Source organism: Moschus berezovskii, chromosome 15 (assembly GCF_049115385.1).
Source record: "Moschus berezovskii isolate FMDL1 chromosome 15, NW_MosBer_1.0, whole genome shotgun sequence".
In the NCBI taxonomy this organism is placed as follows: domain Eukaryota; kingdom Metazoa; phylum Chordata; class Mammalia; order Artiodactyla; family Moschidae; genus Moschus; species Moschus berezovskii.
In genome coordinates, this window is record NC_142474.1 from 81,391,417 (window position 1) to 81,407,259 (window position 15,843).

Genomic DNA, 15,843 nt, shown 5'->3' on the forward strand with positions numbered 1-15,843 from the left:
GGTTCCAAGGGGAAGGTCCAGTTCCTCTAGAAACCTAGTTTACGGGTACTTGGTGCAGAGAAATGGATGGTAGGTTTCAGTGATGGGTCTTCACTTTGGGTGATGAGAGAAATCCATCTTCTTAATTAAAACAATAGCTGGGCAAGCGTCCCTCGGGCCATCCCCACCCCCAGGCCAGTCTGAACTCTGCCAGTCTTTGCCCTTTGACTTGCCTCCCAGGTTCTGACAGCAGAACACCAGCCTTGACTTGGCTTAGGCATCCCCCTTGCCATGTGGGGAGACACCGCATCACTGCTGGGGGCCTCTACCTCTGCGGTCTCCTTGTTCTGTTCAGTGCTCTCCCTCTGGTCATGGGAGGGCTTAGACAGCTGAGCCCTTTAGGCACGCTAATAATTGGACATCTCTGCAACTTGTGTCCTAGAAAAGGATCTGGAGTTTACTACTCTGTTTTCCTTCCCTGATGGGGAGAAAGCACAATTTTAAAAATCCACAGTCATTAAATATTTGCTTCAACTTTGGCTTAGAGGGGAGGCTGATCTCCACATGGCCGAAGCCCCCTGGTGGCCACCCTTCATCTGTTCCTTGATCCCTGAGCAAGTTCAAATTCAACCCTTAAATTCAAATCCCCCTCTTAGCACTCAGCAGACAAGGCCTTCCCTTAGCTTACAGGGGTGCTGGGCAGGGGGAGTGGGCAGCATGTGTATCTCACACCCCAAAAGATGTTATTTATGCAAGTGTCTCGTCTAGGCAAGTTCACCATCTCCCCCGAGAAGGATTCTGGAAAAACACAGTCTCCCCATCCACTTGAATTGGCAGAGATGGTTCAGATGATGTGTGAAGGTTTCTTTGGCCAAATTGGCTTCCCAGCCTTGAACTCTGATTCTTACATGTTTTCTTAGACTTGAAAGAATAATTCACATCTTATTTCTGTCCATTCTTTAGTCTAACAGGACATAAAGGAAACGGGGCCCTGGTGGCCCTCTGTTTTCTTCACCAGCAGAGGAGAAAAGCACAACTTGAAAAATCACCAATAATCCGCACATTTTCAAGATCAAAGCTGTTCACAGAAGTATCCGAGACGAGCTAGTGGGGCGTTGACTCCCATTTTGTCAGTTGGCCCCAAGAGCCTTCAATTAAGAAAGAAGCACGGGGGTGGGAAACCCACATCAGTGGCCCCTTCCCCTCTGGAGCCAGATCCGTGCCCAAGTGCAAGGAGTCAGCCATTCTTCATGGCTTCCAAAGCATCACCCGAGATCATAAGCGAGGTCACTCCCAAGCCCTAGAGTAAACAGCCCTCTGATACATTCTGCCCCCAAAACGGAAGATTCCTCAGCTATTAGTCAGACTTTCAACAGAAGGCTCCATTCCCAACCAAGATGAAACACTCCTGCATTCCTGAAACATGATGTGCCTGTGTCACTAGCTCCCAGGGTTGTCTTCAGGGTCCGACAGCAAAGATCGAAGTACAGTTATGGCCACTTCCCTCTGCCAGGAGTTTGTCTTTTCCTGCAAAGGGGCATTGCATGTTCATGCTTGCTGCAACAAACAGCCATGGATGTCTGCTCTGTTCCTGCTACCTGAAGGGGTGTGATTACTATCGCACGCCAGCAGAAGGTGGCCAACCTCACCATCGGTGTCAACAGTGCAACCTTCCCCCCAGAGATCTGGTTCCTTCTCTCCCACCTTGCACTGAGCAAGCCTCCACCACCAGCTGGTGCCAGACCTGTGGTCACCGTCTCACAGCTATCTTCCTGAGTCCTAAGTACAAGCGAGCATCCCCCACCACCTCCCGAGAAGGCAGCTTTTCTGCCTGAAATTCACGTTGTTCATCCTTTGATTTTCTCTTCCTGGGAGCGCTCGCCCCCCAGTCATGTGAAAAGATAATCACTGTGCCCTTTTATCCTTTTTTGTCTCCCCAAACAGGGAAACTTGTGCTCTTCCCTTTGAAATACCACCCATGGCATTCTTGAACTTATTTTTAGATGTGTGGAAACATTCCAGACAAAAATCGATGCCCAGCACAGATAAAGCCCCGAGTGTGTTTATCGTGGGGAGAAGAAAACGGAGTGTTTTAATGTGGAAGGAGCATGGCCATATGCCTGGATGCAGCATGGCTGCCTTTAATCTGCAGAAAGGAAACAAGCATTGTCGATAATAATATACAGCTGTCCAGCCCAAATGAGGACATATTGCTAATTAGCTATATTGTTAATATATTTTAAGGAGAGAGGCTGCAGTGACGTTAATTATAATCTTTGTTGTTGGTTGTTCAAAGTCTATGAGACCAAAAGCCTTGCTAATAATATCTTCTTTAATATCTTCAATAGAAGATTCTTGGATTTTTTTTTCTTTAGAATCCCACATAAAAGCCACATTAGGGGTAATGAGGCCTGTAGCCTGAGCCTAATTAAAACAACATCTAACTAGGCCCGTGGCCATCATTATCATCAACTAGTACTTATTGGGTGACCCCCGAGCTCGTTTGGAATTGGAGGGTGTGGGGTTTGAGATTGCAGATACAGCCTGTTCTTTGCCCTCCAGAAATCTGCCATCCCGTCTGCCTCCAAGAAGTCTGCCTGGTTGCATTAATCTGGGAATAGTTACCACAGCCTTGAAAAAAAAAAAAAAGTTATTAAAACTGTCCAAGCCAGCCACAATTTGTTACTAGTGTGTGCCTCTTCTGAGGCTCTGGAAGTGGTCAGATCAGCCCTGGTTTCACACACCGGCCTTTGGTTGAGGTTTATGGAACAGGGCAGGTGGCAGTGATTCTGAGCACGGTTTTTCCAAAGGTGGACGCGCAGCTCCTTTGCACACCTTGATTGTCCTCCCTGGAGCTGATCGCCTTAATAGCTCTGGGGCTTGGTTCTGCAAAGAACCCTTGCCTCTCTCACTCCCGTGCCAAATGGCCAGCTGCCGACCCTGCTGTGAGCACTCTGACCTCGATGTGGTTCATGGCAGTCCACCTTAGTCACAGGGTGGCCCGAGGGATGGATCCCCCCCGACGTGGCTGAGGGCAGAGGCCAGACGTCCTGGGTCTTGGGCCGGGGATGTCCCGTGGAGAAAGTACACGAGGAACAAAGTATCTGGGCCTGTCATCTTGGAAACCACACCGGGGGTGCCGATGAGAGGTTTCTCAGCGCATCTTGGCAGAGCTTTCCTGGGGGAATTCAGAGCTAGTGACAGGAGCCAGGGAGGCGATGCCCACCCGTAGAACTCCAGCAAGCCTCCAGCTGACCCAGAGGATGCCACCGGGGAAGTGGTGGCCTAATGGAAAAGTCACAGCACGCTAGGAGAGAAAGCTTTCAGACCAAAGGCGGGTGGGTCCAGACGTCTGGGGTTGGGCCTGGCATTTGTATTATTTACTCAGTGATCTCTTACTGAAGACAGCAGAGTGGCAGTGAGCCTAACCCCCACTCCCTTCCAGCCTGATGGCCCTTGGGCCTCAGTGCCAGGCCCTGGGAGGCCTCGGCGAGTCTGCACAGTCCTTCGCCAGGACCGCCACGTTCACTGGCCCACCGCCCTCTCTGCTCTGTGATCGTCGCCTGCTTCACGGGCTTCATGGTACTCATTTGTTCAATCTCAGTTCAGATTCCTCAGGCAAACCTCCATTTCTCTTTAATACAAGTGTTCCAAGTGAGGAGTTTTATAAGTCCTACCTCGAGTGCGGATGATGGCTTTTCCTGGCTTCCTCTGTTTTGTGAGTATCATCATAGGTTCATTGAATGTCACGGATGCAATGCATGGCAGTCAGCGACAATTTTTGTGTTTTGATGCCCAAAGTATCCAATCCTGGTGCACCGGGGGCCCTTCAGGATGGCCCCCGTGTTGTTCCGAGGGAACACCGTTAATTCCTGAGTCTTCCTTGCTTCCTGCCACGGGAGAGCATCCCAAACTCACCTTGACTTCCCCGCCCCAGCTCTGGAATCAGTCATTTGTCCGAGGAGATCTGGATTCTTTGAGGGCAAATGCCTCGAAATTTAGTGATAGGATTTTCAGACAAATGAAAGGAAATATGACATTACCCAGCAAGTAACGGGTTTGAGAAATGTAAGGTATAGATGCTGAAACAATGAGAAGATTCTATATGCGGAAGGAGGAGGGAGGTGGTAGAGGGCAGATTTGGAAAGTGAGCAGCAGGGCTGAGCTCTCGTATCCTGGCTGACACTGTGAAGGTCTTGAATGATTCACTGAATGCTCGGTTGGTACCCCATAAGCTGGGGGTGGTACCCAATCATGAGTCACTTTGCTGAACGGGGCTCTTCTCTTTTTATCGGTGGTCACTGTTCGCAAATTAGAGTCATGCAGGGAACACTGCTACTAGCGCCCCAGTTGTCGTCAGTGTTACTGTTTGTAGCAAGGGTGCAAGAAGTTCAGAGGTCATTGCTCCAGGGATAGTTTGAAGGCTCTGGTGTGTTTTCTGGGACCTCAGCCCCTCTATCTTGCCATTCAGCCACCTTTAGAGAATATCTTCAACCTCATGCCAGCAGCCTCATTTCACTTCAAACAGTTACATTATCCACACTTCAGGCAGAAGATGGAAGAGAGAAAAGAGGCAAAAGGTAAACTGACTCTGCCTTCTGTCTAAGTCGTATCAGGGACCTTCTACTTTTATCTCATTAGGTAGAACTCTGTCACATGGTCATCCCTACCTGCAGTGGGTGCTGGGAAATGTAGTTTTAGCCAGGCTTGTTGCCTTCTGAAATCAACCCTGAATTTACAAAAAGAAGAATGGATATTGGAAATTGCGATATCTGCCACAATAGTACTGCCATCTAAGGCAAAACACCAGGCTACATGAGCACAGAGCCTATTTGATTATTACTGTTAGCATTTTATTATTACTTTATTCATATTTTAAATAAGAATAAATTATAGAAAAAAAAATAAGTTGTAGAATAATGGAGGGACAGGAGCTATGCACAAAGGTGGGAGCATCAAGGAGCAGCTGAGTAGCAAGGCCACCGTTTGTCATCCCCCTCACAGCTGAACACTGCGTGAGTACAAACCACTTATGGCTTTAGTTCTTCTGTTTCTTTGTTAGTGGTCATGGCTCTCAAATTAGAGAGAATGTTGCTCCTAGAGCTGCAGCAATGTCACAGGTTGGACATCAACTCAAAGACACGTTGCGGGCAAAGTGATATTTTCCCAAACTGAACCGATGCCCTTGTGTCACTTGAATTTAAGCCAAATGAATCAGGCTGTTCCTTGGACTATTTCTTAAAGAGTGGACTCTCTGAAGCTCACGTTTTCAGAGAAGGATGCTTGCTTTGCTGAATAAAACACGAACTGTTTAAATCTTCATTTTGAGATCCACCCTTTGTGAGAATCCTCGCTCTGCTAGGATCGTTAAGTGAACTCTCAGTGAGTTTGGCCCTGCATGAAGGTCTCAGATAGGGCCTCTGCAAGGAAGCTATGTAGTGTGTCTTTGAGAAAGGATGAAGAAACAGTGTTTTCCTGCCTTGTTAGCAGACCCAGTCTACTGTCTCCTGCCCTAGATTCTTGATCATCAAAATAATGGTTGCTCCTGAATCTTGTTATTGATCGAATAAAGTAGAGCTTCATTCTGTGTGAGCCATTGTAAGGCACGCTTCTCCTGCCTTATCAGTGCTGTACTCAGGCATGTCTGACTTTTTGTGACTCCTTGGACTAGCCCACCAGGCTCCTCTTGTCCGTGGAATTTTCCAGGTGAGAATACTGGAGTGGGTTGGCATTTCCGCCTCCAGGGGATATTTCCAACCCAGGGATCAAACCCACACCTCCTGCATTGGCAGGCGGATATTCTACCTGAGGGGTTCCAGTTTCTGAATGGTTTGAGAGTGTACCAAGGTTTGGAGAGAGCCACGCTTTCCAGGTCAACATGTGTTGTAGAAAAGCAAGAGCAATTCAGATATTCAGAGATCATGACTATCACTTTTTATGATTTCCCATTCCCATCTTCTAGACACTTTGCAAACGCTGAGCTTGTTTGAGGGGAGATGGGGAGAGGCGGGAGGAGGAGGACTGGGGACGAATGGGGAGATGCCACAACTGTGTGCACAGTTCAAGCCAAAGCATACTTTAGTCCCCTTCTTCCCGGCAGAGGCACTTGTGGCCTGAATCATCCAGCCCAGTTGCCCTGACTCTACATTCCTCTTTTCAAGTGTAGACCCAACCCACCCTGAGTTCTCTGGACCATGCTGCTGGGACAGCGTGGGATTCTTCTTCTTGCCTGCTCTGCTTTCCGTGGAGGATCATTCGGCCACAGAGAGTCTCAGTTCATGTCTAAGCCGGGATCACTGTGTGCCTCTCCTCCCAGGAGAGATTCCAGAGTCAGATCAAGAAACCCGTCAGACCCCGCCCTTGTTTTATCAGCCAGCTGAGCCACGCGACAAATATGCACCCCAAATACCTTTCCTCTCTCTCTGAAGCAATGAACATGAACTTGGGCAAACTCTGGGAGATGGTGAGGGGCAGGGAAGCCTGGAGTGCTGCAGTCCCTAGGGTCACAAAGAGTCGGACACCACTGAGCAACTGAACAACGACAACATCTCTTCTTCTAAAACAAGGGTTGTAGTAAAAAGCCTGCTTCATCACAAGGAAAAGGAAAGGGGCATCTTTTAAAGGTTTTTTTTAATGTGCACTATTTTTAGTCTTTATTGAATTTGTTAAAATATGGCTTCTGTTTTACATTTTGGTTTCTTTCTTTCATTTTTTTTTTTCTTTTATTTTGGCCAAGAGGCATGTGACATCTTAGCTCCCTGACCAGGGATCAACCCTCATCCCCTGCATGGAAAGGTGAAGTCTTTTTTTTTTTTTTTTTAATTGAGGATAATCGCTTTGCTACTGCTAAGTCACTTCAGTCGTGTCCGACTCTGTGCAACCCCATAGACGGAAGCCCACCAGGCTCCCCCATTCCTGGGATTCTCCAGGCAAGAACACTGGAGTGGGTTGCCATTTCCTTCTCCAATGTGTGAAAGTGAAAGTGAAGTCCCTCAGTCGTGTGCGACTTGTAGCTACCCCATGGACTGCAGCCCACCAGGCTCCTCCGTCCATGGGATTTTCTAGGCAAGAGTACTGGAGTGGCTTGCCATTGCCTTCTGTTTAGTCACTCAGTCATGTCTGACTGCTTGTGACCCCATGGACTGTAGCCCACCAGGCTCCTCTGTCCTTAGAATACAGGAGTGGGTTGCCATTTCCTTCTCTCATCGCTTTACAGAATTTTGTTATTTTCTGCCAAATATCAACATAAATCAGCCATAGGTACACCTCTGTCCCTTCCCTCTTGAACCTCCCTCCAAACTCCCTCCCCATCCCACGGCTCTAGGCTGCCACAGAGCCCCTGAGTTCACTGAGTCACTCAGCAAATCCCCACTGGCTGTCTATTTTATATATGGTAATGTAAGTTTCCCTGTTACTCTCTCCATACACCTCACCCTCTCTGGAAGGTGAGCTCTTAACCACTGAATTGCCAGGGAACGCTCAGAAGCTCCCCGTTTCACCCAGTCGAGCAGTGTGTACTGGTTGCCACCATGAAGCCAGGGCAGGATTTGCAGGGTATCCCTCAGGGTGTGGGTGGGCAAATCCTGCACCCCTTCTGAGAATTAGATTCCCAGAACCTGCTGCAAGAAATTTTCCAAGAGAAATCAGCTGTCCTCACTAACATTGGGGATCCAGGGAGAAAAACAAGAGAAGGATTGCATTCAGTGAGCTTGCCCCGGGCCATGATAGAGATGTTTTGTGTTAGAGGAAAGAATTAGCCTGCCTCTCTCTCACTCCCACTGCGTGCTGGATGGGACAAACTGGGCATAATGCATTTGGCCTCTGTTGAATTGAGCAATGCCCAGGAATGCCAGGGCAGCTCTCTCTAGGAGGCTATGCCAGGAGACGAAAGCATGACACTGGAGAGGTGTGCAAAGACCATTCCCAGCCACATCTCCCGAGCAAAGAGGAAGGGCAGGCAAAGCCTTGATGAAGGGTAGCCCGCTCTCCCCTCTCTAACTGCGCGTTTTAAAGAGGAGATAGCAGACAGGCTTCTTTCTAGCTCGGTCCTCTTCTCGGCCTCTGGGAATGTTCACAGATGTGATCTCTGCACCAGTGAGTTTATTCCTCATCCCATGTCTGTTTAGAGAGACAGAAAAATCCAGCCCCTCAGGTCAGCTGTTTAATGAGATGGTTACCCACTGCATGTGTTCCGTCCTCAGCCCACTCGACCTCGAGTGCTCAGAGTCAGGAGTGTTTTGATCCCAGATGTAACCCCTGACTGTGTCAGAGGCGCTGCAGGCAGAGGGGGCAGGGAGTGCATGCAGAAGCAACGTGCTGGGATATCCACTCCAAAACCCCCGAACATGCCCAAGAATAACAAGAACATTAACCACTGACCCAAACGCGGGTGAAATTCCATCTCCACATCACCCTCCACCAGTAAACACAAAAATGCTACCCCTTAAGGGATGGAGGAAGCCTCCAAGCAGAGGGCCAGGGGGAAGGCGAGCAGGAGAAGCTGCTCTAGGAAAGAAGTCCAGCAACTTCCACACTCTCCGATCACTGGGAAAAAATTTTCCCCCAGTGACAACCAAACACTGACTTTTTTTGCCAGCTTGTAAAAACAACAGACTTGCAACGTTTCACGATAAAGACCCTCAGTTTGAGGACGCCTTTGTGTGACTTTTTCCTGGGCTGTCCCCCATGTCTCCATCCCCATCTCAGGTCCTTCCTCACGCCGTCACAGCCTCACTGGCCTCCTCTCTGGTCCTCGAGTGAGCCAAGTCAGCGGCATCTCAGAACCGTCTTCCCTGCTCTTCCCTCTGCTGTGTTCTTCGCTCAGCAATTGCAGCTGTTCAGGTCTCACTTCACAAGCTACCTTTTCAGACAGGTCTTCCTCAGCCACCCATATCGTGTTGTCCCTGACCACTGTCTGTTATTTTTCTTCTGAGCAATCACCGTTCTCTGATCCGATCCTATTCATGTGTATATTTATGGTTTATTCCCCCCGATTAGATGCGCAGTCCAGTAGAACAGGGCCCGTGACTGTCTTGTTCATGGCTTTCCTGTGCCTAGCTCTTGGTTGACACATGCTGACTGGATGGCTGGAAGGATGGATGAGCGGATGACTGAAAACACTGAAGGCGGGAAGGCGGGAAGAAGGTTAAGTAGGTTGATAAGTAGATGGATGGAAAAGATGATGGATGGATAGACGGATGGATGAACGGATGGATATAATCAATGATTTGACTGAAGTATTTTCAAATCTTTTGCTGACCCACACCAAAGAAACAAACTCTGGACACTGGGGTTATAACTAAATCCAGAGTGGTTAATCAACTGAAGCTGTGATAAGCAAACTATAATTTGATTCTAGTGCTATATGAACAACTGTTCTCCATCAAGCTCTTCATGTTGATATATGTTGATGTTGGATAAATATCCCATAACGCATTGTGCTAAGTCACTTCAGTCGTATCCTGCTCTTTGCGACCTTATACCAGGCTTCTCTGTCCATGGGATTCTCTAGGCAAGAATACTGGAGTGGGTTGCCATGCCCTCCTCCAGGGCATTGTCCCAACCCAGGGATCAAACTCATTAGCCCTCAGAAAATCCCCAAGTAGCAAGCTAGGAAAATTTTTCTGATAATTTCGCTTTTTGAAGATGGAAAAACTAAGCCATGGGAAGAACAATGATTTGGGAATGCAACCCTGGCTTAATTTCAACTCCTAGAATTGTCCTCGTCCCAAATTTTTAAGGGTGGCATTTCTAAATCATGCTTCTCCTGCTTGTTTATTTACTTGTTTGTTTGTTTCAGAATAACCTCAACATGGAAAGTGCCTCGACATCAGAAACCAGCTTTCCTCCATCCAAAGGAGCACCCGGGGAACATTCAGACCACCAGGCCGGACACCAGCCCTTCCCTAGACAGCAATTCCAGCAAGAGGCTGGGCACCCTTCATTGCAAAGAGATGGCCCCAGATCCTTTCTCCTTGACCTACCCAACTTTCCAGATCTTTCCAAAGCTGATATCAATGGGCAGAATCCAAATATCCAGGTAATGCTGGGCAACTGAAAGGTGGAAGAAAGTGAAACAGTCTATGCCTTTGTTTCCTGATCCGATCCCACCTCCCTTTTTCCCTTAGCCCCTTGATGAATCCTGTTATCTCTGCCAGAGCAGTATTACATCGCATCTGTGTAACACCCTGGATTGTAAGATGCATCGTTATTTTCTGAACCACTGAAAAAAGAAAACACCCATGATTATAAAATTTATCCAGATCTGATTTCAGAGCTGTTGAAACAGAAAAATAAAACAAAATAATATGCCCTGAAACTGATGAAATATGGTGGCTATAGGGAAAGGCCAATCTAACACGTGAGTAGATGAGGCAAATCATCATGTGATTTCCAAGACGTTCAGGAAGGCAAAGCCTCTCTCCCTTGCCTTGATCTCCAGAAATTCCTTTAGGAGGCAACAACACTTCAGTTGTCATGTTAGTTGCACTCAAGAAATTTCTATGAGAAGTGAGTGAAAGTTCCTAGGAGATAGAGGAATACATGGCACTAGGATGGAGTGGGATGAGGCTGAAAGAAACAGGAGGTTAGGGAAAGGGGCACCTGGAACTGAAATCATGAACTCTCATCTGCACTGAAATAGTACAGTTTACTCAACAAGGCAAAGGTAGATCTGACTTGACTCTCCCAACATGGTGAAGCCAAACATGTTGTCTTCTTCCAATATTATCAATAATGCAACTAATTCTCAGCAAGTTACCATCTGGTTTACTTGCCCAAGGTCACATGGCTAGAAAACAGTAGTTGGGGCTCAAGCACAGCTTTGCAGGCTCCCAAGAAAATTCACCCTTCCAGTCCATGTGTCAGAGACAAACCCCTCCCTTTGAATGCCACTTGCCCCTCCCTCTCTTTCTCTCCAGAGATGGGCCTCATGGTAGTGGAGGGGGGCCCGTCTCCCTGGGCTGCCTGGCCCCGGCACAGCCTCTGTCCTCAGGTGCCTGCTTAACCTGTAAGCTTTGTCTTCAGTTCTTTTCACTTGGGGAAGGGCAGTTCAGTTCAGTTCAGTCACTCATTCGTGTCCGACTCTGCGACCCCATGAAGCGCAGCACGCCAGGCCTCCCTGTCCATCACCAGCTCCTGGAGTCCACCCTAACCCATGTCCATTGAGTTGGTGATGCCATCCAACCATCTCATCCTCTGTCATCCCCTTCTCCTCCTGCCTTCAGTCTTTCCCAACATCAGGGTCTTTTCCAGTGAGTCAGCTCTTCTAATCAGGTGGCCAAAGTATTGGAGTTTCAGCTTCAACATCAGTTCCTCCAATGGACACCCAGGGCTGATCTGCTTTAGGATGGACCAGTTGGATCTCCTTGCAGTCCAAGGGACTCTCAAGAGGCTTCTCCAACACAATGGTTCAAAAGCATCAATTCTTCAGCGCTCAGCTTTCTTTAGAGTCCAGCTCTCACATCCACACATGACCACTGGAAAACCATCGCCTTGATTAGATGGGGAAGAGCAGCTTGTCCTTATTCTTTCTCTGCATCAAATTCCAATTAACTTCCATGGCAGAAAGAATACACCGCAGTTAGAATAATACATCCACCAGTCCCCCTACCTCCCTGTGTATAAAATGGTGTGTCAGCTACTGGGAAGTTAAGAAATGTCAGAGTCTTCCCTCCAGGAAATGACCTGGGTGTGAAGATTCCAACTGCCACCTAAGCGAGTGTCAGAAGGATTGTGGAAGTGGAGCAAAAAAAGTGCTGTGTTCCATGGAAGGCAGACCCAGATAGATGGAAAGGTTGGAAAGAGACCTGACCATTAGGGCAAAGACAAGGGCACAGAAGTGAACAGTGCTCCGGAAGTCAGGCTTTGACAACCCATGTGCTGAAATCACTGCATGGACCAATTCTTGTTTCCAGTAGGTTTTGTATCGATCCAACTGATTAATCAGAATAACAGGCCATTTGCTTCACTGCCCTCTCTCCAAGAACTGACCACATGGCTCTCTGATAAAGAACACAGGATCCACTTGGGGGAGGTGCAGACTGACCAAAAAAGGCATAGATATCCCCTTACTGTTGCTCAGTGTGACTCCCCATCACTCCTTCATTGACAGGAAGTGACTTTTCCTTGTTGATGGATTTTTTTGGTTGTAGGATCAGACCACCCTTATCCCAAGGGTACTTAGCCCATGCCCAAAACAATTTGAGGTTTGCTGTGGCTTGCATTTTTTTTTTTTTTTGAGAGATAGGCAATCTCATTAGGGAGCTTAATGCTGAGGACAGAGCTATTAATGCCATCAATTTAAGAGTTACTGATATAAACTTACAAGAAAAGGCCTGGATACAGGGGACTGGAGGGCTGCAGTCCCCACACTGGAAAATTACCAAGTTCATGGGCTCCACCTAGGACTGAATTTCTAGGAGAATTTATCAGGACCCCCTTTCTCTCTCCCAGATAAGTCCATCAGTCAGGAAGTCCCCAGATGTCACTTGGGTCTTTTTGAAATATTAGCCCAAATGTCAAGGAAGAACAGTGATGCAAAGGCAGTTGAGATTCTCAGATCTGGGAAACCCTGGTGACTTTTCCATAAAAAGAAAAGGGCAACCATGAAATGCCAAGCCCACTCTAGCCCACACGATGGATTTGCACATGAGCTCAGAAAAGCCCCAGAACTGACAATCCATTTTTCATCAGCATAAGCTGTGCTGTTTAGCCAGATGAAGAGAGCTTTGCAACAGTATCGCTGGGCTCCCTGATGGGCGAGGTGGCTGTTGGGGTTGATGGAGAGAATTATAAAGCAAGCCCAGGGAGCAGAGAATATGTGGAGGATGAATCATGAGAAGACCACTCTCGAGACCCTCCGACAAAGCCTCTTGGACTTTCATAAAACACAGTTTTTATAAAGCAGAAATCATTCATCTTTGTCGCCTCTGAGCCCATAGTCACCTGTTTGTACAGACTTCTAACAGGTACAAAGCAGGCGGTGTTTTGTCTTCAGTTGGTCTCAGCACCACCCCAGTACCTATGGGGAGCTCACCTCCACACCACTTCAGAATGGGCTGCTTTGAAGAACAGGGTGGGAAGGGAACCGGGCCATTCCTATGAATTCCCTAGATGTTTCTTGAGTTTCCTTTTGTACAGAAGAGATCACTATACCTCCCAAGAGTATAAGTTTCCCCATTGCTCAAATGGGGCAACCTGTTCCCGGAAAAGTGGACTTGAAGCAAAAGATGCTCCAACCCAGATACCATCACACCCAAGGACCCAAAAAGACCAAGCCAGTGTGGTCGTGCTGCCCGTTGGCCAGTTGGGTCATCCCGCTGCCGCTTTGCCCAAGCCCCATGACTAGTCACTGCCTGGGACCAGTCAGAGAAGCAGAGAGGCCTGTGTTTTATTGATCTAATGACCTATTGGCCCTAAAGAAAGGAATACTGAGCTGTGTTCCTTGCCTTCTCTCTCTGGGACGACCAGCAAAGGAGAGCGTTGGTTGCTCAGAAAGATGCTCAAAGAAGGACCGATGCGTGCTACCCCCGAGAGCTCCAGCCCTAGGTCTGAGTGTAAGTGTGTGTGAGTGCACACACAGACACACACACACACACACACACACAGCTGCCTGCTGTGGCCTCATGCCTCTCCACATGAGTAAATCGGCTCCCCGGTAGTCCTTTAAAAGGTGAGGTGCTTTCTCAAAGGGGGTGATGGTTTTCATGATGACAACCCTCCTCAGAGCCCCTTCCTCAGAGTTCTACCATTTTGCTGAAATCCACTGGTTTGACACAGGGTCGATTCAGCCAAGCAGACAGCCCCACCAGTCACCCTGGGCCATCCTCTCATCCCGGGGAACAGACTGAAAACAGGTGAAGGCTTACCGGGGTTCGGATTCCCTCACCCCCAGCCCCCACCCACCTAGCCCTCCCTGGAGTGGGGAGCACACAGGAATTTGATACACCTGTCTCTGAACCACCCCCTAGAAACGCCCCCTTGTCTGCAAGCACTTCCCACGCTCCAGGGCTGGGGTCCACAGTCTCCCCCTCCACCACCACCAGACCGCCCACACCTTTCCCAAGTGACAATGCTGAGCTGGACCTCTTGACTTTTAGGAAGGGAAATCCTTTAAAAAGCCCAGCTTTTCAGAGCTTTTTTTTTTTTTTTTAAATAAACCCCTGAAGTCAGGTGGCCTCTGTCCCAAGTGAATCGGGCTCTTCATTTTAAGACTGGCTTCAGGCTGTGGAAGTGAGTAGGGGGTGGGGGTGGGGGGAATCCCAACAATGCACAAAATAGAAAGAAATAGCCTCAAACTCCTGAACCCAATCTCCATATTAAATTTAAAACAAAACTAGAAGTTGGGTTTTGGCAACAAATAAATAAATAAACCACTCAGGAAAGAAAGTAAATCCCCCAGGACAAGTTCAAGCAGAACGTCAGTATCCTTGGCTGGATTTCTGCTCCGCAGCTGATGGTCAGATAGCAGATGCAGAAATCTCTAAAATAAACTCATTATTAGGCTCACTGCATCAATTCCTTACCACAGTAGCTATTCACCACCAAATATTTCTCTTTTCTGGGTCCATCTGAGATTCGTATTCATTTCAACCAATGTGTTTCTTTCTTTTCTTCCACTGAGGGAAACTTAAAAATAGTCTTCTAAAGGCCCCCTTTTCCCCTTGTACAGACGTATTTACACGACTGTAGGCCTCTTGATATAATCACATGAGTTGGCCAGGGGTACAGGTATTGTATGTGCTTCTACTTCTGATTTTCCCACTTCCTTTTTTCCTAAAATTCTTTTGGGATGGCAGGCCTGGCCAAGTAAGAACCAAGAAATTACTGTGCCCAGGACATGGACCCACGCCTTCCTGGAGACAAGCTGGTACTGTTCAGATTCTCAAGGGGGCCCTGTTGTCCCCATCATGAGCCAGAGTCCACCCACCTCTCTTTTGGTTCCAGCAACACCATTTCTGTCAACCAGGCTTGGCCTCTGTGGCTGCTGAAGGTTACTTGACCTCCATATGCCTCAGTTTCCTTGTCTATACAATGGGAATAACAACCTAGGGGTAGTGCCTTTGAGGACAATACTCCATAGTGGTAGGGTTGTGCGGATTAAACAGGCTTCCCAGGTGGTGCTAGTGGTAAAGAACCCTCTCCCACTGCAGAAGACATAAGAGACATCCGGTCCCTGGGTCAGGAAGATTCCCTGGAGGAGGGCATGGCAACCACTCCAATATTCTTGCCTGGTGAATCCCATGGACAGAGGAGCCTGGTGGGCTACAGTCCATGGGGTCACAAAGAGTTGGACACGGCTGAAGCGACTGAGCATGCACAAGGATTAAATGAGATCATCCATGGGAAGCACTCAGCAAAGCGACGCGGGACGCTTCCCCAGATTGGTGGACGCTGGCTGGTGATGGCAGCAAGCGTGAAAATGACAGAGGAGATGAGGATAAAATTATTAAGAATTGGGAGATCTCATTTTGAGAGCAGCTCTCCTCCTTCCTCGCTGTTCACCTCAGGAATGTGAATTCTCCAGGCCAGTTTCTCTGCCTGAAATGTGGGGCTAGCTTTTGTAGAACAGAAACGCTGTAAGGCTCAAAGCATTCACGGCACTTACCTGGAGCTTCCAGCGTTGTTTTGAGAGCACCGGTGGGTCTGAGAGGGAGGGATTATATATCTTCCTAGTCCTTTCTGTTCTCTTTGGCATTTGTCAAGGAAGAAGGGTTGCATTATCGGGGGCCTAACCGTTTGCTGGAGACTGTCTTCCTGTCCCTGGATGCTCTGTGCTTTTGAGGAATCGTTTCAACTCCCAGGGCTTCTCTTTGTCTCTGGGAAATAAACACAAACCCAAACTACCTGGTCACCGTAGCTCTC

General features: G+C 48.2%; 1 protein-coding gene across 1 annotated transcript in view; it reads left to right on the forward strand.

Annotated features, from left to right (window-relative positions):
• Nucleotides 1-15,843, forward strand: part of ISM1 (isthmin 1) — a 91,578-nt gene that overhangs the window by 46,742 nt on the left and 28,993 nt on the right. Inside the window, exon 2 of the mRNA XM_055426545.2 lies at nucleotides 9,779-10,018. Within this exon, the coding sequence (XP_055282520.1) occupies nucleotides 9,779-10,018 (240 nt within the window). The remainder of the gene's footprint in view (nucleotides 1-9,778; nucleotides 10,019-15,843) is intronic.